The 24,421-nt window shown below is 45.3% G+C and overlaps 1 protein-coding gene across 1 annotated transcript; it reads right to left on the reverse strand.

Moving 5' to 3' along the window:
- Nucleotides 1-18,209: 18,209 nt before the first annotated feature.
- Nucleotides 18,210-23,719, reverse strand: LOC307225114 (perilipin-3-like). The gene is made up of 7 exons (XM_079992892.1): nt 23,429-23,719; nt 22,208-22,403; nt 21,526-21,608; nt 21,088-21,286; nt 20,143-20,330; nt 19,090-19,152; nt 18,210-18,853 (listed from the first exon to the last, which is right to left on the reverse strand). Exons 1-7 carry the CDS (start codon nt 23,525-23,527, stop codon nt 18,455-18,457), a joined length of 1,227 nt encoding a protein of 408 aa, XP_079849018.1. The 5' UTR covers nt 23,528-23,719; the 3' UTR covers nt 18,210-18,454.
- Nucleotides 23,720-24,421: the final 702 nt, after the last annotated feature.

The following is a 24,421-nucleotide window of genomic DNA, read 5'->3' on the forward strand; positions in this document are numbered from 1 at the left end:
TGTGTCTGCAGGCCTAGGATCAACCCAGGACAGCACTGCTCAGCCAGGGAAAGAGGAAGCTCTGTGTTTGTTTCCCATTTTGAAGGCGTAATGAGCTTCCCTTCAAGCCCTTGCATTCCTCCTTAGAGTGGCAGCAGGTGTGCCCTGAAGTGTTCGCACACAGCACCGTTCCAAGGCTGAAATCTGAAAGCAGCAGATGTTTTGATCAATATGAGATGAGTACAGTTTTACACCATGCCATTTCTACCCCCTCCCCCCCACTCAGGAAACACCAAGGAGACGAGGCTGCTTGAATGGGACCGAGTAAATTGGCGGATGCAGGCATTCTGCCAATATTAACATATATATGAGGTTCATTAATAGCGAGACATGCGCCTTCCTCTTCCTTTTCATTTTTCTAATATTTGAAATAATCACAGTGGATGTCGCCTGACAAGATCCACCATGCGCTTTCGTTTTAAACAACAATCTCTCTCCTGTGGTTATTATGGAGTCAGGCGGATTCCGATGTTAATAAGCAAAATGGTAGTGGTATAATAACATTGATAAGAAAGAATGGAAAGAATGGAGGGGGTGAGGAAGAGCGAGAAGCAGTACAAAAGGGGGACGTGCTCTTCAAATTCCATCACTGTTTTAAGAAGCTCCTCTGCAGTCTCCTCAGGCACGGGAGGCAAATTCAATTCAATTCTCATTTAAAAGCAAACTTAGCTGATTTGCCCTGAAACAATGCACAGACCAAAACACAGCCATCCTTTGAGACTTATACTTCTATTAATCCTATGCCCTTTTAAAATGTGGGGGTTTTTGCGGGGAGGGGGTTATTGGGTTGTTGTTTTTATTTTGATGGTGTATTTTGTGGTTTTATATTTTGATTTTATTCTGTGAACTGCCCTGAGACCTCTGGGTATAGGGCGGTGTGTGTATATGTATATATTATATATATAATCAATAAATTTATCCCTATTCAATAAAGGGTGTGGCCAGTGTACCAGCTGAAGTTGGTAGTAGACTTTCCTATCCATGGAAGTTCCTTGAGCCTCTAAGGACAAAGGCAGTTCTCGGACATGGGTCGGCAAACTAAGGGCCATGGGCCAGGTCAGGCCCAATTGCCTTTTGGATCCGGCCCACGGATGGTTCAGGAATCGCCGCATGGATCACCAGTGTGCATGTTCTTTCCTTCTCCCTCCCTCTCCCTCACATGGCGGCAGCGCCTCCTCCCTCCCTCCTCCAGGCTTCGCCCCGCCCTGCCGAGAGGAGGAAGGGGGCTGGGCTTTGTTGGTGCCAGCAGCAACAGCTTTTGAGAGGCCGCCATTTTAAGCAGCTCCTCTCTGGAGCCCTTTCACGTGCCGCTCATCGTCCCTCCGCTGCTGCCAGCCCCTGCTGCTCACAAGACACAGGTAAGCAGCCACCGGGGCTCATGGTGATCTTGCATCTCTCTCTCTCTCTCTCTATATATATATATATATATAGAGAGAGAGAGAGAGAGAGAGAGAGAGTCCCATGGACTGCAAGAAGATCAAACCTATCCATTCTTAAGAAAATCAGCCCTGAGTACTCACTGGAAGGACAGATCCTGAAGCTGAGGCTCCAAGACTTTGGCCACCTCATGAGAAGAGAAGACTCCCTGGAAAAGACCCTGATGTTGGGAAAGATTGAGGGCACAAGGAGAAGGGGATGATAGAGGACAAGATGGTTGGACAGTGTTCTCGAAGCTACTAGCATGAGTTTGACCAAACTGCGGGAGGCAGTGGAAGACAGGAGTGCCTGGCGTGCTCTGGTCCATGGGGTCACAAAGAGTTGGACATGACTAAACGACTAAACAACAACAATATATAGTCCAGCCCCCCACAAGGTCTGAGGGACGGTGGACCGGCCCCCTGCTGAAAAAGTTTGCTGACCCCTGTTCTAAGAGCATCCCCAAGTTACATACCTGTTCCTTCAGGGGGAGTGCAAGGTAAATAAAAGTAAATACCCCAACTCCCAGAGCTTGGATCCACCCACCCACAGAGTCTCTGTCTTACCCGGATTCAATTTCATACTGTGTGCTTGTACATGCTCCATTGGTGCAGGCTGTTATCCCAAACATTGCTTCATTGGGCTCTTATTATATTACAATGTGGCTGATGCCCCACAAGAGATAGCGCTCATCAAAGCAAGCTGGGAAAGCAATTTGCTGATAATTGAGAATAAGGAAGGGTTCCAATTTTCCCCATGAATTTGGAATGAAGATGGATGCTACAAAAACACAAACTTACAGTATTATAACCATTAGCTCCAAACGTGGATTGCATAAAGCAAAAGAGGGAAGATATGCAAAATGCATCACCATAGGAACTGCTCTCCAAACATGTGTGGGTGACAGAAGAATGATGATTAGGAGAGTCCCCATTGGCTGTAAATGTCACCTGGTTCTAGAAAAGAAATGAGATCAATGTGTGGTCTCTACGGGAGAGGAGAATGCGTTGTTCAATAATGGTTTGGCACAATAGACAAGGTTGTTCACTGTGCGGCAAAGCTCTGAGCGGAGCAGGGAAATGCTACAGTCAATATGAATGACAAACAGAAATACTCGTTGTCAGGGGTTCAGGAGCAGAGGCACAGGGAAGAGAGGAGATGGAGAGCGAAGGGGAGGAATCCGAGGGGAGCGTAGGAGAAGAGGACAGTGGACCGAGGGATTCCATGAGCCTCTCCAGCGAATCGGAAGATTCACAGAAGGGGGCGCCAGTGGCCAGGGGTAGGGGGTTCCCAAGGGGAACGCCCCAGGAGCAAGGGGGCAGCGGGGACTCCCAGAGCAGTAGTTGGAAATCAGGACCAGCTTCCCCACGGGAGCAGAGTGGGGGGGAAGAGTCCCAAGGATCGGGGCCAGTGCATTCCCCACCAGGGAGAGAAGATAAGGCAGGGCTGACCACACCTCCATCGGAGAGTCAGACAACGGAGGGGAGGTCAGATCCGGCCAGTATCCCGGAAGAGGGAAGCAGTGACAGAAGTAGTGTAACGGTCAGGAGGAAGGTCACTGGATTGGCGCGAGAGGCAAGTTCAAATGTACAGGAGCGCGGGACAGCAGAGAATGAGGATTGGGAACCGGGTCTTAAAGCCCGCCGGAGGGAGGGGAGGAGCTAAGCGACTCAGCGTCGGAAGAGTCCAGAAAGGGCAATGCCCCAGCGGGCAGGAGGACCCAGAGGAGGAGAGAGCAGCGTAAAAGGTGGAGCAGGGCTAGGATCTTAAACTGGTGTCATAGGGGAGGAGACTCAGACGGTACTTCGCCGGTCTAGGGATAAGACGTAGAGCTGCGCGCTGCGGCTTTGAAATGGAAACTGAACCTCAATAAAGACTTTTGTACATAACGACAGCCTCGCGTTGGTCCTCTGTGAGCTGGGACCTAGGGGCAGCTCTGACACTCGTGATCATTAATATCATTTTTTGTGTTAATATTGTGCAAGGAATATTTTTTTAACAAAAATTAAATCATATAGTATAAATCTTGGAAAATTCAGTTTTAAATGGAACTGGTTTTACATTCTGGTTCAACATGTCCTGAAAGGAACCAAACCTAGTTCACATTTGTCCCTTTATAAAATGAACTAGTATGGTTCACGTTCAGTTCAAGTTCATCCAAATGATCCTCAACAAAATAAATAAACAGGAGGAGGGGGGGGGGGGAACAAACCAAACAAGAGTATGAATTTGAAGTGGAAATCAAAGTTTCATCCTGAAATGAACTTAGTTCACCTAGCAGTTATGGGAACTACTTTCAGGTGCAGTTCATAAAGTTTTGAACTAATTCAGTGGACATTGTTGAACAAAACTAGTTCATTCCAAGCACTGGTACAAAGCACATACTAGTTAGCAAAGTCAATTCCACACTGCTGGGTCTCACTTGCTCCAGAGGCAGCTGAGAGATATGAGGGGTTTTTTTTGTTCCAACCTTGTTGTTTGAGAAGCGTTTAAGGCTTAGAATTGGAAGACCATATGCACAAAAAGTCTAGAAATTTTCAAAATGCCCTCAAAGAGCACATTGTGGTTTACATGTAGAAAGGTTAAGTGAGAGCCCAGAACTTTGAAGCTGTCTGTTGCGCAAGCATTAATTCACTGTGAGCCATCACAACCCCAGGGTCAATGAGTGCATTCCCACATTAACAATCATGAGAATATGCGGGGGGGGGGGAGGGAAGATGCATTATAAGTAATAGATCCTGACAGCAAATGAGAGGAATGAAGGACCATAACAGGCATGGCATTAAATGGGACTGCACTTAATGCGTCATTTCCCATTAATAATAGCAGCTACAGGAGACAGGGTAAACAGGGCATGTAAACACCGTCATGTGTTTTAATCTGGTTTCAGCCAGTTGTTGATTTGGATTATTATTTTTGGAACATTTTAAATGCTCGTTATTAACTCTCCCTTTTTTAAATAAATAAAAAAAACCCTGATAATGGTCGTCATCCAATTCTTCCTGCAAATCGCTTTGGGTTTTTGTTGCAATCAGATGGTATACAGTGGTACCTTGGTTGTCCAATGTAATCCATTCCAGGAGTCCGCTCAAATCTCAAAACCATTCGAAAACCAAGGTGCGGCTTCCAATTGGTTGCAGGTGCTTCCTGCACTCAACCAGAAGCCGCGGAAGCCCCGCCGGACGTTCGGCTTCTGAAAAACATTCGCAAACCAGAACACTCACTTCCGAGTTTGTGGCATTCAGGAGCCGATTTGTTCGACAACTAAGCCGTTCAAGAACCAAGGTTCCACTTTAAAATAAATGTTGTGAAATATAAATACAGTGGTACCTCAGGTTAAGTACTTAATTCGTTCCGGAGGACCGTTCTTAACCTGAAACTGTTCTTAACCTGAAGCACCACTTTAGCTAATGGGGCCTCCCGCTGCTGCCGCGCTGCCAGAGCACGATTTCTATTCTCATCCTGAAGCAAAGTTCTTAACCCGAAGCACTATTTCTGGGTTAGCAGAGTCTGTAACCTGAAGCGTATGTACCCTGAAGCATATGTAACCCGAGGTACCACTGTAAATATATAAACAGGACCAGCACCAGAGGGGGTTAACCATTTCCTTCTGCACCATGGTTCCATAAAAAACAACATCCGCCACCCCAACCCCACAAATAGAGGCCGCTCTGCTCCACTGCCTTTAACTACTGGCGGAGAAAGGGAGGGGTGGGGGGAGCGCACTGACCCCAGCACCATCGGGGAGGGGGGTACCATCTTGGCCGCCCCCCAGACACGCGACACGCACCCCCCACCATGCCAGACACCATGCCCCTGCCTGCTTTTTGCCCCCAGTACTGGAGCATGCAGCTTCGCCACTACCTTTAACAGAGGCTTGTTAAAGAGAAATCAGACAACTTAAGCTTCTCCTTGCAGGTATCTAAACATCCCCAGACACTAATTGCTGGAGATCCAAATGATGTTGAAGGGATGACTACATGGTCTGGTTCAAGAGTTGGCAACTCTTTATAATGCTATTGCTTGAGACAGTTCCTGATACAGTGGTACCTCAGGTTACATACGCTTCAGGTTACAGAATCCGCTAATCCAGAAATAGTGCTTCAGGTTAAGAACTTTGCTTCAGGATAAGAACAGAAATCATGCTCCGTCAGCGCGGCGGCAGAAGGCCCCATTAGCTAAAGTGGTGCTTCAGGTTAAGAACAGTTTCAGGTTAAGAACGGACCTCCGGAACGAATTAAGTACTTAACCCGAGGTACCACTGTACCTGAAAGCTGTTGGGTGGAGAAACAAAGGCCCATCCTCTCAATTACCGCAATGGGCCGCAATAGAGGTTCTCAAAGGAAATTACATAATATCCTCCATGAAATGTAAATGCAAAAGTGGTCAGGGCTCCTGTACCTTTAATAGTTGTGCAGAGGCATGGATTCCAGCTGCTATTAAAGCTGCAGAAACACCTGGCCTCTTTTGCATCTGGCAACTCTATTGCTCCCTCCACTGTGACTATGCAAGAGAGACCTGAGCTTAAAACTGTGCAAGCGATTAGAGATGAGTGGCTTTGGAACGTTTTTAAACAAGCTGTTTCCTAAGGCCGGCTGCATTTCTGTGTTCATCCCACGCTCCCTTCCACTGACAACGGGCACACGGCCTTTGCACAACGGGTAGTTAACATAACAAATTGTCTCCCTCGACCTGTTTTGTACCTCTGTTATTTGTATTTTTTCTCTCTCTTGCAGAAGATGAAGCACAGGGTACTTTTCATGCCGGCTTGTCACTTTTGAATTTATTACACCCATTTTGCAAGGAAAGTGTGTCAGCCTGGCTGTCCAGGCCAAGTTTCTGTACTGGTACATTGTGTCACCCAACAGCAGCAGTATCTCCTCCCCATCACAGCCAACAAAAAAATAACAAAAACATTTTAACACCAGCAGATAAAGCATGCAGGCTAAGACCCAGGAGACGTGCTATTGAATTCCAGCTAAACCACACGTCTTACTGCAGAACTTGGGTAAACCTCAAGCTCATACACTTGATAGATGGAAGTAGGGACACGATTGCATCACTTATAGTAGTTATCAAGCAGCGGCCATATCATATCGCAGCAGCAGTCGAAGACATGGGACAGCAGTTGCATGGGCAGGTTCAAAAGAAGGTGGCACTTCTGCAACTTTAATAATAATAATAATAATAATAATAATAATAATAATAATAATAATAATAAATTATTTATACCCCACCCTCCCCAGCCAGAACCGGGCTCAGGGCCAGGCAGAACAGCTCTGTCTTGCAGGCCCTGTGGAAAGATGTCAAATCCCACAGGGTCCTGGTCTCTTGTGAAAGAGCATTCCACCACGTCGGGGCCAGTGCTGAAAAGGCCCTGGCCCTAGTTGAAATCAATCTAACCTCCTTGAGGCTCGGGACCTCCAAAGTGTTGTTATTTGTGGAACTTAAGGTCCTCCACTGAGAGAGCCAGTGTGGTGTAGTGGTTAAGAGCGGTAGATTCGTAATCTGGGGAACCAGGTTCGTGTCTCCGCTCCTACACATGCAGCTGCTGGGTGACCTTGGGCTAGTCATACTTCTCTGAAGTCTCTCAGCCCCACTCACCCCACAGAGTGTTTGTTGTGGGGGAGGAAGGGAAAGGAGAATGTTAGCTGCTTTGAGGCTCCTTCGGGTAGTGATAAAGCGGGATATCAAATCCAAACTCTTCTTCTTCTTCCACGGGGCATACCAGGAGAGGCGGTCCCGTAGGTACGTGGATCCTAGGCCGCATAAGAGTTTAAGAGTTGTGAGGAGGAGGGAATGGGACCATGCAAAGGACCCAACCTGTGTGCAAGGACCCAACTGTGGATGTCAGAATGAGGCTGCCCCAGGCTTAGTTTTTATGTACTGAGCATTTATGCAGCCCCTTTTGTGTGTTCAAAGATCTTTTCACAATCCTTACTACAGCCCTGTGAGGTAGGCAAAAATAGTTAACTCTGTATCAGGCTGAGAGAATAGCAGCCTGCCTAGAGCAAAATGTGAACTAAGGTATTCACAGTTCAGCAGCTCACATTCTTCGCCTCAATATTGCGGCACCTTCAGCTCCTGGACCAATTAGTTCTCCTACCTGCTTGATTAGACTGCAAGTCACCCCAACGTGATTTACCAAGTACAATTTCCACATTCTTAAAATAGGCTGGTTTTGTTAGTGCTGGCTGGTGCTCTTGTTTACGGATGGGATTCAGTACAAAAAAGGGCCTACAGAAACGTTCCCAAATAAAACCAACACGAGAGATGCTGTGTGCTCTGCCCAGCTTCTCACAATTATCATTTGTTATGTGCTTGATTAAAAGGGAACCCTGATGCCTCATTATTTCTAAAGTCACAGATCATCAATCCCTACAAAATTAGAGGATAAACGATGTGGCACAAAACAGCAGTTTTAAAAACCATTCCCTTTATTTCCAATTTCCAGGGGAGAGAGCTGTCACTTTTGCAAACCCTCCAACATTTCTCCGATGGAAATAGGGACGTTCCTATGGAGCTAAAATGGCACCACCTGCACAAAGTTGGAATATCAGCAGTCTTGGGGAAACCCCAAGACGTCTTTAAAAGGGGTGGGGGGTCACAAACACAGCCCAGTAAGGAATAAGCATGCTTAGTGGACACTGGATGCTTGCTGACTGGGATGGAAAACCAGAAATGGGAAGCAGGAGTGGCTGGTGTCCTGAACAGTAGCCCCCCACCCAACTGAAACATTTTGTCATACTTTTTCTATTCTAAATGCAGCAAGTGAACAAGAAAGAACTGGCTTGCCTCGCACCATGTATTATTGAAGATTGTACCATTTGCTCTAGGCATGTGCAGCCGTGTTCAGAAGCAGAACATCCCTGAATACCAGTTGCTATGGGGGCAAAGGTAGGAGAGGCAAATGCCTTCATGTCCTGGTGATGGCCTTCCCAGAGGTATCTGGTTGGGCACCAAGGAAACATCACATTGGGTTAGATGGACCTTTGGTTTGATCCAATAGGGTTCCACTTTGGTTCCTACACTCTCTCTCCCCAGATGGTAGGTAGTTAGAGGAGTGGCTACTGCAACAGAACTCTCAGTCTCCGTCTCGCTCTCTCTCACACACAAATCTCTGACCATTAGTCATTCCTGGCATATAGAATGCAAAGCACATAGTAGATGGATTCTGTTCTCCATAGGAAACAGCTTCAAGGTTGTTGTCATTAGCATTCATAAGAGAGGAAAGGGTAGGAAACCAGCGGTGTGCTTTTTTATGTAAGCAAATGCTCAAATTGCAGTGAAGCTGTGGCATAACAGAAGTCAAAGATGTTGCCCTGGGTGTAACTCTGCAGTGAAGGTCCCCACTGGGGTTTAATGAGCATGGACACGTTTCTGATTTCTTTAGACAAGCTGTCTAATGAGTTACCTTTTGAGACTAGAACAGAACAAGAATTGAAAAGGGGTTATGCTTTCGGAATAAAACTCTTCAGCCTGAAAAGACCAGCTTTTGCAGCAACCTGATACAAACCCACCCCAATTCAAAAATATTCTTTCATGCTCACTTTCCCCTCGTGGCAGGAACTGAGAAATGCAACACTGGTAGGGGTGGATGAAATCTCTCAATTTCAGTTTCTCACTTTCCCCAGTCTTAAGATCACTTTGTGATTAAAAAAAACAAATCCATACACATTTTGTCTAATAGTCATATTTTTACAAGTCATTTCCCCTAAAATGCTACAAAATAGTAGGTGTGGTGGGGAAATTACCTGTAGTTTGTTAAAGGTACCGATCCCCTTCACAGAACTACAATTCCCAGAGTGGTTTAACAATCAATCCCTCTCCTTGGAGAACTCTGTGAATTGTCAGCCAAAGTTTCCAGTGTTGTATTTATGCAATAATTGGAATGTGGTACAATGCCCCATTGAATGGCAATTACTCCCGTGTAAATGTGCAGAGGACTGCAGCCTTATTTGACCTTCTTAGGACTGACTGTAAGGAAATGAAGATCATTTTGGGCTACCACTGATACAAAAATAAAAGAACAATCTTTTCAAAGGATATCATGCACCCCCACCACAATGAGATGAGAAAAGCTGGATCTTTTGTCTATAAAAGGGCAATGCATCTGCTCAACAAATAAACAAAATTATCCAGCCAAAGTTAAGCACTTTGACACCCTGCTGATTCCTTTGTAAGGGAATTAAATTCATGCCTAACTTTTGCTTCTTGAAATCCATAGGATTTGAAAACACCTAAGGCAGCAGTCTTAACCCCACTTACCTGCCTGGGAGTAAGCCCTACTGAATTCAAATGGACTTACTTATGAATAGATCTGGTGAGGATTGTGCTGTAACTCTGCCTGTGTTTTATCACTTTTCTATTATGCTCTTTTTTGCCAGTCATCACTGCTTTTACAGGCTATGGTCCGTCCAAAATTAAGCATGTGTTTTTAAGTCACAAGGGGTTAGTCAACGGCTTACTGTTCCCTTTCTTTGAAATTCCTGGCATTTAAAATTGCCTCACTTTAGCAGGATTGAGCCCAACATTTTCTTGAAGGGGAAAAAAACTGGTAGGAGACACACATACAAACAATATAAGTTGCCTATTATATTATGTGCAAACTGATGCCAGTTCATTCCTTAGTTGTTCTTTCTGCTGCAAATGCTAAAAAACAAAACAAAACAAACAAACCCTTCTGTTGCTTTGCAGATTAAGACTGACAACAACCCCCCCCCCAAAGCACTGCATGATATCCAGCTCTTGTTCAAATTCAATGGGACATTTGCATTTATTTTCACGTGAGCCGAACTCTCACAATATTTTGTTTTCGATTATTTACAGAGGTACTGAACAAGGTAACTGACATCCAACATATTCCAAGGAGAGCACTTTGCATTTATATAAAAGTAAGTCTCTTCTTCTTCTCCCCCCAGCTCTCTGCTGCCCGACCTCCTGTCCTAGACTATATGCAATAAGAAGAGAATCTGGAAAGTATTTGGGGATTCTCTCAATGCCAAACTTTTCCCCATCTCTGGCGAAGCTTTAATTCTGAGGCTTGGCAGGACATTTCTCCCCTTGAAGCCTGTGTGTGTGGCATGTACCCAATTCTCCCCTCCCCCTGCCATGCATGTTCCCTTTCTCATATTGATTTGATGATCAGAGGCTTCCTTTTAAAGCAGGCTGCACTGAACATTAAGTTTTTGATCTATTAGGCAGCGGTTGAGAATCTGCCTTTGGGAGAGGCTTTAATGTTCCAGTTACATAGCCTGCCCCACCATGCACCAGAAGGATTGGGTGTTTGCAGGTAACGAGGCACAGACCAGGTACAGAAGTTTCAAACGTTTCCCTTGGCAAGACACCAAGTTGAGAATCGCCTGTAATGTAATAATGCAGTTCATTGAAAGGTGTGTTTATATGTGTGTGTGTAACAGAAAGAATAATTCATATTTGTTATTTGCTGTTAACTCAAGTGCATTTCCCAACAAGCTTTGACAGCTGATAAGAAATCCTCAACCCTTTCATTATTCTGCAAATATCGCTTTGCTTGAGCAGGATTCATATCCTCCTGATACCTTCCCACGCAGCACATTGTGGTTTCGTTTCACCGCTGGCCTGTTAAATTCAACAAGAAGGGTAGTCAAACTTGCTTCCACTTAAAAAATCTCAGAGGGAGAGCTGGCAACGTGGGAGGTAATATTGATCAAGCAAACTGCCATCGATCTCTTGCCCGCTATTATTCCGGAATGGGGAAACAAGGTTTGAAATATGATGCACGGGGCATTCTTTTGAGTTTTAATTTCAAGTAAGTCCCACAGGCCTGGAGGCTGCTATAATCCCACTGCAGCCAATAGCATTCAGAAAGCCCATCAGTGTGCAGAACGGAAACCCTGACCAGTTTCGACCCCCATATATTCAGTGGTAAGGAAATTTTAGACTCTGGACCTAATGATGTCACAGCTGTGGGGGGAGTACTCTGGAGGGTAATGTGTGTTACTTATTTTTTAAAAAGTGGTAAGCTAGCCCTGTTGCGCTTCGGGGAGGGGCACCCTGCTCATTCTGTTGAGGGGGGCTCTGGATTTCACCCCAAAAGTCCTGCCCTGATGGAACTTCTGCCTGCAGTTACCCGACAATGCCTATGCCTGCCCTTTTATTCTCTTCAGCCAGAGTCCTGTAACCAATCACAAAGTTCCCTCTGAAAATCCTGTGGCCCATTGGACTATAGCTAAGGACCAATGAGTTCAAACGGAATGCTCACTAAAGGACCTATCACAGCTTTAGGATTACACCAGTGCTTATAAAAGCCACGTTCTGCTGCCAACTGCCATAACAGGAAACCTAACAGCGCATGGTTTAGCAACTGCCTGGGCCTAGCTGCTTCTTCGCAAACTGCCAACTCAAAGACCCTCATACATTGTGCCTTCCTGGATCAGTTCGGGCTCATCTACACTTCTGTTTGCCCTGCTGCTTTCCGCTGGGAAAACCTGCATTTAAGCACTGAATCAGAACAAATAGCAAGCGCGTTTTCTGCAGATTACTATTTTTTCCGATTCAGCAGTAAATTGTGTGTTTTCCAGGAGAAAGCTGCCAGTCAAACACAAAACTGTTCGGAACCATGCCTAGACAAGGGGGAAACTACTCAAACTCATGCTTTCTAGGAAGTGTGGACAATTCCTAGGCCTTTTCTCCCTTATTATAATTATTTACACACCAAACAGTTTATGCAACAGAACAGTGTTTTTACATCTAAATCTTCCCTCATATTTTTCCTCACAGGAACACGTGTCCACCCTACTCCTAGAATTTATACCAGGCTTGGCCAGTTTAAGGGTTTCATATTGTCTGTTAGGGATGTGCTGGAAGATATCAATGGCCACTAGCCATGAGGGCTGTGCTTTGCCTCCACAGTTCCAGGTATCTTCTGAATCCCAGTTGCTGGAAACCACAGGTGAGGAGAGTGCTCTTGCACTCAAATTCTGCTTGTGGGCTTCCCACAGAAAGTTTGGCCACTGTGAGAAAAGGATGAGCCATAGGCCTGATCCAACAGGTTCTTATTGTGCTCTTAAGAATCTGTCACCTTCCTTTGCAATGAATGAGGAAATCTTGCTCATACAGGGTTTCTGTGCACACAATATCCTGTTGTAAGTATGGTAGCCAGCGTAGTGCAGCACTTAAAAGCATCACACTTTGTTGTTTAGTCGTTTAGTCGTGTCCGACTCTTCGTGACCCCATGGACCAGAGCATGCCAGGCACTCCTGTCTTCCACTGCCTCCCACAGTTTGGTCAAACTCAGGCTGGTAGCTTTGAGAACACTATCCAACCATCTCATCCTCTGTCGTCCCCTGCTTCTTGTGCCCTCCATCTTTCCCAACATCAGGGTCTTTTCCAGGGAGTCTTCCCTTCTCATGAGGTGGCCAAAGTATTGGAGCCTCAGCTTCAGGATCTGTCCTTCCAGTGAGCACTCAGGGCTGATTTCCTTCAGAATGGATAGGTTTGATCTTCTTGCAGTCCATGGGACTCTCAAGAGTCTCCTCCAGCACCATAATTCAAAAGCATCAATTCTTCGACGATCAGCCTTCTTGATGGTCCACCTCTCACTTCCATACATCACTACTGGGAAAACCATAGCTTTTACTATATGGACCTTTGTTGACAAGGTGATGTCTCTACTTTTTAAGATGCTAAAAAGCATCACACTAGTACTGAAGAAATCCAGGATCAAATTCCCACACAGCCATGTCCCTCACTTGGTGACCTTGGAACATTTTGCTGCCTGACCCAGCTCACTGGGTTTTTGTGAGGATAAAAGAGGCAGGTTCACACATTCTGTCTTGAGCCCCTTAGAGAAAAGGTGGGATATAAATGTAATAAGTTCTGAATCTGGCTTATGAGTCTTTGAACTGCAAAGGACAAAGCCTGTAGCAGTGTTTTCTTTGCCATGGCAAACAAGCAGCACAGCTACACAGGGCCTAATAAGGGAGGGGTGTGTGTGTGTGTGTTGTGTGTGTGTGTGTGTGTGTTTTCAATGATTGCACTGTTTGGCAGGATTTTGTGACAACAGGCAAACATATGGTAACAGTTTGTGGTTCTCCTAGAGTGCAGACACTTTGTGAGCAAACCATCTGATATTAACAGTTTGTTATTTCAGAAAGGTGCCAGCTCGAAATTTTTGGCAGCCTCAGGTACCAGGCTTATACTCCATATAATATAGTAAGATATTCAGCTTGGCTGGCTTCCCCTCCCCTTCCTTCCCTCCAAAAAAAAAAAAAATAATCTATAAGTTTTGCAAACCAACAAATGAAAAATACAGATGATTTTTTAAAACAGACCAACAAGGAATTGCAAGAGAATTTTTCCTCCTTACCTCCCCCCACCCCCCCCCCCAAAAAAAAAGAGGAAAGGGAAGAAAACAGCCACCAAATATTCACAAAACAATTATTGGAATTGGAAGCTTGACCATAAGGATATGTTGCTCATCAAATCAAAGTATTTTGCTACAGACAGACACTAGCAGAAAGGTGCAGTAGAAGATCCAGAGAGATCCACAATTTCTAATATATTGTGCTCAGTCGTTGGAATTGTTTCTATTTTGTCTTGAAATGGCAGGTTTTGTCTCACATTTTTACTTCTTCCAGTTCTGGTGTTGTCAGAATTCATTTCAGAAATATTTCAGAACACAGGGAGCCGGTGGAAAGAGACATCTCCCCTGACATATGCCAATTTTCCTTCCCCAATGTTTCTCCTGAATGGAAGCCCTCAACCCTCATCCCCAGCTGACACCAGTGCAGCTGCATTTGATAATACCCACCCCCTTATTTCTCTTGCCTTTCTTCTCCCGGTCAAAATTTGGACCGTAAGCGCCTCAGGGCAAAGACCCCAATCCTTTGCTTATGGAATTCTGTAAGACTCTGTACAGCAGAAGCAAGGAAACTGTGGCCCATTGTCCACACTGGCTGGGGTTGATGGAAACTGGAGTCATTTGGTGGGCCACAAATTCCCCATAGCTGCAATATACACTGAGGTGCTAAATGAAAACAAGCACGTTGTTTCTCCATCACAATCACGCCTTGTGCAACACAGTTCCTGATTTATTACATTTATGGGCAGAGAAACAGAACAGAGCGATCCATCACCACACAGAGCAGCACAGCAGGCAAGGCCCCTCTACGAGTAGGTGCTTTCGGCTCACAGGAACATTTAATGATTTCTTATGGTCTACTAATAGTTGGGCTGCGGCCTACTATTGAGAACTGGCACACAGTTTGGCAAATTGCTGACATAAGCACATTGGGAGAGACATTTCTGTCACATTGCCTCCCCGGAGCAGCTCTTCTTGCCAAGAAAGTGCCGTTTCCAATATCAAGATGTAGATGTATTTTGAAAGCTATTTCATTTAGTATTGGATAAGTAGCAGCAACCCACAGCTGGCTGGGTTACATTTCCTCAAATCTGTTTAGCTTTCGTGCAGTTGGGGGAAAAGTTCTTCTAATAAGCAAGTTCAGAACATCCAGAACTGCATCTTGAAGAAATAAACAAGATTTCTGTGATCTTCAGTGAGATTCTTTGGGGAGGAGTGTAGATAGATTTGTCACCTGTCAAAGACCCCCCCAGTGACTTTCGAGACAAAAGAGGCAAAGATAACTTTCCTTGTGGGGGCAGTTTTATGACACACAGCTACTGAATTTCTGCCTGCATCGCCTAGCTTGCAAAGGACAAAAACAGAGAGAGTGTGGGCAGCTACCAAGGCCTCATCCTGATGGTTGGACTACCAAACCATGACCAGTTTCCATGGAAGGGTAGTGCCTCCAGGGGAGACCTGAGTCATCTAAGGTGTGGGGGTTCCACTCCTTTGCCCCACAGCAGCCCCTCTTCTCCATCTCTCTCCACTGGCCCCAAATCCTGGTGCAAAGAGAGCAAGTAAAAGGCTGCTGCAAGAAGAGCTGACCATTAGTCTTAGTGAGACAGTCACCTCAGGGAGAAGATGTAGCCCCTACAGTTGCTCTTCCTGAGCCCCAACAGACAAGCTTCCCTGTGTTGGCTAACAGAACTAAGTGTGCCTGGGGATGAGTAAATCTGTCAGTTTGGGTGTCACATTTTTCCATTCTTAAGTTCTGCTCTCCACAGTTCCACATGTTTTTAATGGCAAGCGAAGTCCTCAGGGAAATTTGTCAGCACTTTAATGCCAGTTTCTCTTAATATGTACATTTGTGTAATGAAGAGGTTCCCAAGATCAAGGAAGAGGTTTTCCTCTAGGTTTGGCCCCAGCTGGCCACCATTTTGAATCAAGATGGCAGACTACCTTTCAAAACTGATGTTTTTGTTTCTTAGAATTCCAAGCAATACCAGGTATCAGGCTACCAATCATACATAAGCTAGGCCATTGGACTCGCCTAGTATCAGGCACTCTTTCAAGAAAGCTTAGTTACCATTAGTAATATTGACTATATTGGACTATTGGACTACAACTAAGGCAACCCAGGCATTAAGCTCACTGGGTGGCCTTGGGCCAGACACTCTCATCCTGGTCTATTTCACAAGACGGTTGGAGGCGACAGGAGAAGAAACAAGGAACTCCTTGTAAGAAAGGTAGGATATCAGTATAAATGAAATAAATAAAACTTCTCTGTTAGAAACACTGACTACCTTCTGAAGATCCTGAAGCTTCTCCAAAACAGCCTGGGAACTTATTACAGAAAACATTGTGACCAGCTATAGTATTATGTGAGAACAGTTTTCTCAGCTCATTATAATTTGTCTGACAGTGTGACTCACATTTCCCCAATCTTCTCTATCTATGCCTTTTGTCTGTCATAACCATCCCGGGGGTGGATGCGTCTGAGGCCAGATGTCTTTTTAACATGCTGTTTCTAATTGTGAATAATTTTCTTGCATGAGATGCATGCTACTCTCAAGAGATGGCTCTGTGGATAAGGTGGGGAGAGCACAGGAAAAGTAAACACTGGGGGGACATAGACCTGTCATTGAACTTCACGTCCTGATAGATCATTATACTGGATCCGCAGGCAGCAAAACCCTTTAAACAAATGACACACTCATATCCTGTATCTCTAGCCTTCTGAAATTTTGCAGGTTACCTTGCTAGGGGCACTTCTATGATATATGGCTGTATGCCATTTGTAGAATAGTCACCCACAAAAACCACCATGAAGGAAGCAAATCCCATTTTCATCCCCTCCCACAAAAAGGTCAATTTAAAAGTCGCTTAGCACAAAGGCCCCAAGGCATATTTGCTGCAATTTGACAGGTTTCTTACTCAGGGGTTCCCTTCTCTTATACATGCAATATTCATTCACATTGCATATAAAGCAGATTAACTAAATCCTTTTCAACACACACACACACACACACACACACACAACTGTAAAGGATTTCCTTGCAGAAAAAACCCTCTGCAGCTTATGTCCAGAAATTCTCACTCTCTCAGAAGGGTCTATACCTTGCCTGAAAATTTCATCCTGTGAGGAAAAGGGGAGGGCATCAGATTTGAATATTGCCCAGCGTGTGCACACAAATGGGCCTATTTAATGTCACTGACATCCAGAGAAATAATATCCTGCAAACATGAATCCAATTAGTGCATGAAGGTGTTACACCAGAGAGTAAACTGCCCTGCCAGGCTTAGTCTGGGTCATGACTTCCCACCTTGACAGGAAATGGGTCACCAAAAGCCTTTGTTATCGCTCTTCCAAGATTCCAGACATGAGGGACATGAAGCTTGATTTCCCCAAAACAGGATTCAGAATTGGAATCTGAAGCATTTCATATGCTCTCCAATTCGGTTCAGAATGGATCTCTGTCTTCTTCATAGGGAGGGTCCTAATGAAATCTTGTCATTGATGTACACCTCAGTTTGAAAAGGCCTCACCAACTTGAAGGTCTTGCCTCATAAGCAGGCTAGGCAAAGACTACTGAGGCCAAGATGCAGCAACTGGAGCTCATGTTAGATGGTCAGATTAAGACTTTCCATTACCCAAACTCAGTACATCTACCATGACTGGCCTTCACTCAAGTTCCTTCTGCAATTCTCACCCTGTTTCTTTATGGTTAAGAACCTTGCACAGCTATAGGGGTGACGCTTTTTGGCTGGGTTTTTTAATTTTCCTTCCAACTTTATAATTAGGTCATTAGTCATTTTAAGAAGGCCCACCCCATGGTAAAGTCATTGTGCTTTGTTTTGCGGCAGGCATTCTGTTTGATGAGACCAAAGGTGGGTCTCCAGCATTTTGTCCTCAGCAGTCAGCTGCCTCTGGAAAGTCAAAAAGCAAGATGGAGCAGAATAGCACCCCAACAGCTGGTATTCAGAAAGACTGCTTCTGATTCTGGAGTGGTCAAAACCCTGCTGGGTCAGTCCAAAGGTCAATCTTCTGGTAGGAACATTACCAAAGGCAAAGACTGAACCTAGGACCTTGCCAGGGGAAACATGGAACCTTTTGCATGCAGAATTTGAGTTCCACACTACAGCCCCTTTCCCTCATCAATTCATGCTTCAATTCTGCTTCCTAGCATGGTGAACCCATCATCTAGGCAACCTTTTAACATATATTATGCTAGTTTGTTCTGGGAAAGGCTTTTCCCTAGTATAATGCAGTGCTTCCACCATCAGCTGAAACGTGCTTAGGCCGAGTTACTGCTTAAGACTTCACACAGACAAGTAACCGAGTGCAACAATTTATTCCAACCATATTTCAAAGCCAGGTTGCAGAGACTACCAGCTGCATACATTCATTCACAGCCAATGAATAAATACAAGTCAGGTTTTTTGTTTTTGTTTTACTTGTAGAGTCTGAAGCCCCTGGGAGTTAGCAACTGATTTTTCCAATAATGGTCAAGTCTCCCATTCTACCAAAAGTTCCAGGGCCATAGTTCTGTCATGTTAGCTTAGTCACATTCATTTCAGCTCTTCCAACAAATTCAACAGCAGGCTCAAGTGCTTTTTCAAGCTCCATCAAGTGCCCAAAGACACAGAATTCCAGCCTCTAGAATGAGCTACAGGTCACAAACTCTCCTTTGGCACTGCCACTTTCAAGTCTCCCTTGTTCCGATCGTCAGGCTTTGTGGGCTTCACATCATCAGGTTTCCGAGGTGAAGGGGAGAATGGACCCACCAGCCAAGACATTGGAGCATTGTGTAAGACATAGTCCAAGATGTCGTCCACATACTCCTGGGCTTTGAGGGCCTTCTCTTGGCTTTGGCTTAGAATGCTGTTGGGGAGGTCTTTGAAAGAGTGAGCACTGGTGAAGTAGGTTTGAAGCTCTTCTATGTTGCGGTAGGCCAGCTGGATGTTCTGCTGGAAGTTAGCTGGCAGGCCTTGGATGCTGGCAATCAGGTTCTTGTAGGCTGCTTGCAACTGCTGGGTGATGTGGTGGGACATGGCCAAGGTCTGAGATTCTATCTGCAATTAGAAGGAAGAAGTCAACAGATCCCTCAACCAGGGTTCTACATGCATGGGTCAAGCCATGTCAAGCCACCAACAGTTAGCTCCATTGGTTAGAACATGGTGCTGATAATGCCAAGGTCATGGGTTTGTATGGGTGCATATTCCTGCACTGCAGGGGGTTGGACTAGATAATCCATGGGATCCTTCCCAACTCTGATTCTATCACCATTAAATCAGTAGTATAACCATACCTGACGAAGCCTCTCCTGGCTTTCCTGGAGTTTCTGCTGAACACTTTCCTTTGTATCCTCTATCTAGAGAGGAAACAAACAAAAATCAACAGAGCAGCTTGGAATAAACTAAAGCCAAGAAAAACCTTGTAATTGCTACACATTTTGTTACCATACCTGTCAGATAACTACTGACCACTATAAGGCCCCAGTGCATTGAGAGAGATGGGCACAATCTCGTTCAATTAGATACAAATTTTCATAAGCAAGCACATGCAGATGTTGAGCTTCTTGTACAAATAAGATTTCCCCCTCTCATAGCTTGCCATGTTGGTATCAGCATTGTTCATCCTCACACAAAGATACCTGATTTTACACAACCGTACAATTACACTCCAAGTTTTCCACTGGTGCTCAAAAGCAACCATCAGTATTTAACTAGTGCTAGCAATTTGCTTTGTCTAAATGTGACACTTTTACACACTTCTTATGAATCAGGGTCATCTGCAGTTTCACATCTTGCTGCTGTGTGGAGCTTCATTGTGGTCCAGAGATCAAAACACAGCATCCTGTGACTTGAGAATCAATTGCCACCAGCCATTGCTATATCCTCAACAGTTCATCATCTTGAAATTATGCAAATCATGCTCCATCTCAAGGTTTTCCAGTTTTCCCAATGAGCAAAGACTACTATATTTGTCTGCCCAGAAAACCCTGAAAATTTTCAGAAGATACTGGGGCATATTCTGTGTATAACGTTTATTCAGAGTGTTTTGGCAGGAGCCTTTTCAGTTACAGTGTTGACTGCCTGAGGTGTTGGGGCAAGGGGACGGGGACAGGCCCATGGCACAAATCTTCATATGCAAATTTGTGTCATGATCCTAAGCCCCCCGCCCCACCCCATGCCTCCCTCTAGAAACAGCCTATGGAGATTCCCATGCCATCAAGTTTTTTCAGTTGCCAGTCATAACTGGTTAACAAGGAACACAGATATTTACAGTAGCTTAAATAGGAAGCAGGCATCTCTTCCCTGTGGTTAACAAAGAGTACACACCGCAGAAGTGAAGACCCTACCTGCCCAATGGCTTGACGCAGCTGAATGAAAGTCTCTCTGATGTTCTCTCTGGCAGCTTTCATCCTGGCTACAGCATGCTGATAAGCACGACGTTGGATCTTGGTTGACAGAGAACCAAGACGCACAAAGTACCCCCGAGTCTCAAGGGGTGTGCCCACTCCTTCTGGTGTAGTTTCTGCAACTTTTGCTAAAGAGCACATTTAAATATTGTTACTTTTTAAAAGGTTTCTACCCTAGCTAACTTCAAACACACACACCAGCAAAGATCACAGCACACCACCTTTCGAAATCCCATAATCAGAAGGAAGATTCATGAAGTATGAAGTAGTTTTTTACTCAAAGCAAGGCCTTTGAAAGATGTTGCACCCATCTAGGATGAATGCAACAAAAATCAGGCACCACTCTCAGGGCAGCCTCTCATGTCTGGTCACTACCTGCTTAAGTTTCAGAAGGTGCTCACACCTGGAGTAGAGTCCTGGAGACTATCCAAATAAACATGGTTGTCACGCAGTTCAAACAAATGTTTGTTTCCCAGTAGGTTCCTGATCTTAAGGATAAAGTAGACACCAAAGAAGCTGTGAGCATAGCATGCAAGGCTGTCTTACCCATAGGTGCTAGGGGTGTGGGGCACCCAGGCACCGGGCTCTCAGGGACCCCAAGTCGAGAGTCTGAGGCCTGAGAGTTGAGTTTGGGGAAGAGCCCGCCCAGTGGTTGGAGCACTGCAGCTGGCGGCTTTCCTGCGGGCAGCTCTGCACCGCGGGTTCGGGGGCAACCAAGCCAGCGAGACGCTGAGGCAGCCAGCCGACTCCGCCCTCCTGTGCGCCTGGGACTGGGCAACCAGAGGGGGGGGTGCCGGGTGGATCTTTGCACCCTGATGCCGCATATGCTTAAGACAGCCCTGATAACATGGATCACAATAGATCAGGTTGCTATTCTTTGCTTACCCAGTTCTTCTTCAGTCATTGGAAGGTAGTGGTCCAGCAGCTCTTCAGATTTCTCCAGCACTGCTTCTGCTCCACTGAGGGCCATCTTGCCCATTCTCGTTTCTACCACCATCTCTTTGCCATCCTGCACAGCCTTGGCTACTGCTTCTTTTGCATCTGCTACTTTCGATGACACCAGTTCTTGCGTATCAGAAATAACCTAAAGCCAGATCATCAAACAAGCAGCTTTATTCATCACCCCCTACCACGCAGTATATTTTACTGCCGTGACCACTCTCCACCCACCAGAATTGTTGTGACTAGGCAAGCAACCTCTTACCCAAGTTGCTGTGAATTTGTTCCCCAAAGTTCAGGAACGCATGAAGAGCAATATTCCAACAGTAGAATTAAATAAATGCTTGGGACATAAGAAAAGATAGTGTGCAGGTTGCAATCTACCTGGTCAGCTGTCTGATGAAGGATGGGGAGCTTCTCCTCTAGCTTGTCCAAGCCTTTGGAGGCATAGTGGCTTGCTGCTGCAACTACAAAGAGGATTCCTTTAGTTGTGGTGCACACATGAATTGTGGAAGAGGAAATTACTGTAGCCTACACACTTGTCATTGTTTGATCTAGCGCCACGTACTAATGAGGACATTGAGAACAGAGTATTCCACATAGGTGGCATCACATATATATGGGATGGTCATCTTCAAAGATTGTGATGTAAAGAATTTGTACTATGGCTGCTGGCAGTAGCTAGGCTATGCATGGTGCACAAAAATGGAAGAATTTCTCTGTGGTATAAAAATGTATGGAACTTCACAATCACAGGAAAGATAACCTACACTATATAAATCTCCAGAAGCTTAGAAGATCCAGAACATTTATCATTTATACCAACACAACTAACCTCCAGGGCTCTTTGGCATTGCCAGTGTGGGGAAAATAGACATTTTACTGTTTCTAGTAATAGGTGCCTCCAATTTTCTTGACAAAGAATGGATAAACGGGTCCCTTTGTCATCTCTGATATTTTTATGCTTTTTTACACTGGTTTTCATTTGTGTTTAATTTCGTACATATGGTGGAATAAGGTATTTAAAAAGAAAAAGATCAGAATATTTCCAATGCAGCCTACTCACCCTGTGGTTCAAGCTTACTGAGAAGAGGCTGGGCACCGCTCACAGCAATATCAGAGACATGCTTCACACCTTTCTCAGCCAAATCCAGAACAACTTTCACATAGGGATGGTTCTCTTTGGTTGAGGCATAAGCAGAGGCAGCCAAATCATAGGTGGAGCTTACCAGAGGCAGACTGGTAGCTCTCTTGAGGACATCCTAGAGGTGTGGTAAGAGAACATCAGTAAAGTATCTCAGTGGCCTGTAATATTCTAGACATTCGTTCTACCAATGGCCTGTACCTAACTAGACACATCATAGTAAAGTTAGTGTCGAGGTAGACTAAATTCCAAACTTTAAAAATCTAACAGTTCTACGTTAGGATTAATCCATGCACCAAGTTTCAAGTTACCTTGCCTATTTTTTTCAATTGTTAAGATATTCGACGCTGCCGTAGCTCAATATGAGAGCACGTGTTTTGTACTTCAGGACACAATCTTCTTCAGTTGCTTATAGAGAGTTGGGACAGTAGTCTGTCCAAACCAATGTCCTAGCAGTAAGCTTTCTGGGGTATCAGGCAGGCATATTTTGTCAGCTAAATGCTTTGTATAGGATGGCTGGAAATGCGAGGGATTCAGGCTGGAGCTTTCTGGCTAAAGAGTCCAGGGGTGGAGGGGAGCTGGGCCAGAGCCCCAGGACACCAGAGCCCCAGAGCACCAAATGCCAACAAGAAATTTTATTTTGGAGTTTTATACCCTGCCTGCTAACCAGAAGTTCAAGGCAGAGAGAGAGAGAGAGAGAGAGAGAGTTAGAGAGAGTTGTGTGCATGTAATGGATAGTAATAGAGGGACACGGGTGGCGCTGTGGGTAAAAGCCTCAGCGCCTAGGGCTTGCCGATCGAAAGGTCGGCGGTTCGAATCCCCGCGGCGGGGTGCGCTCCCACTGCTCGGTCCCAGCGCCTGCCAACCTAGCAGTTCGAAAGCACCCCCGGGTGCAAGTAGATAAATAGGGACCACTTACTGGTGGGAAGGTAAACGGCGTTTCCGTGTGCTGCGCTGGCTCGCCAGATGCAGCTTTGTCACGCTGGCCACGTGACCCGGAAGTGTCTCCGGACAGCATTGGCCCCCGGCCTCTTGAGTGAGATGGGCGCACAACCCCAGAGTCTGTCAAGACTGGCCCGTATGGGCAGGGGTACCTTTACCTTTTTACCTAATGGATAGTAAGACCTGATAGGAGAAACATACCTGCTGTACTACTTCTTTAGTCTCAGGAACTGGAATGCTTTCTTGACTTTTAGAAGTCATTGTGTGGTCTGACCTGAAAGACCACAAATATAACTCCATTTGTGCCCGTTTCACACAAAAAGACTTCCTAACACAAGCCAGGAGTTCATCCTAAAGCCTTTATGAGAAAGGCAGTTTATTCCCTTTGTTCTAGCTTGGTTTGGCATCCAGACAGGGAAGTGCTTCAGAGTCCCAAAAGCCAAGCAAGACTTCCAACAGCGTCTTCTTGAGTTTAATAATGATGCAAGGCCTGAAGACGAGGCCCCATTGGCGCCACCTACTGGCAGCAACATTATTACTTTGCACCACCGTCTTTCATGAAAGTTTGTAGCTATTCCAACCCCACATCTCAAACCCCCAAAACACATCCCACCTTCTCCCAGTCAGTGGCTGAATCTAAATAGATGTACACCTTTGGTCCTCTCTCTTTCCTCATTAATATTTTGCCCACTTTCACTCCCAATAGGAAAAGCTTTGAACAGCAACCCAGCAGGTAGCATTTCAACAGGTGCAACTCTCCCCCAGCTTAGAGATGCAGTCTTGCTTTATCGTTAGTCAATGAGAGGGGGGGTTGGGGGGTGGATAATACATATTTTTAAAAGGTCTTCTTAAAAAGGCACAGCACAGTTCTGCATTAGCCATTACTTCACTCCACGATAAAAAGGAACAGAGAAGAGATATTGGAAGGACTTGCAGATACTTACCCCAAGAGGAGAAAGCTGGGTGAACAAGCCCCCAAATTACAGGCCTTCCAGAAATAAGGCAGAAAGAACATGAGAACCTGAAATTTATGAAGTAGCCAATAGAAAGAAACCTATAAGCATTCAAAAAGGGAGATAGACAAGCTACCCCAGTCTTAAGAACTCCAAAGCCTTTCTCAGCTCACTTCACAGTAGACAGCATCATAAGTAGGACAGATACATATCCACACCTTTGTCAGCAACACAACAGGCA

The sequence above is a fragment of the Podarcis cretensis genome (assembly GCF_951804945.1).
Source record: "Podarcis cretensis genome assembly, chromosome: 10".
Lineage (NCBI taxonomy): Eukaryota > Metazoa > Chordata > Lepidosauria > Squamata > Lacertidae > Podarcis > Podarcis cretensis.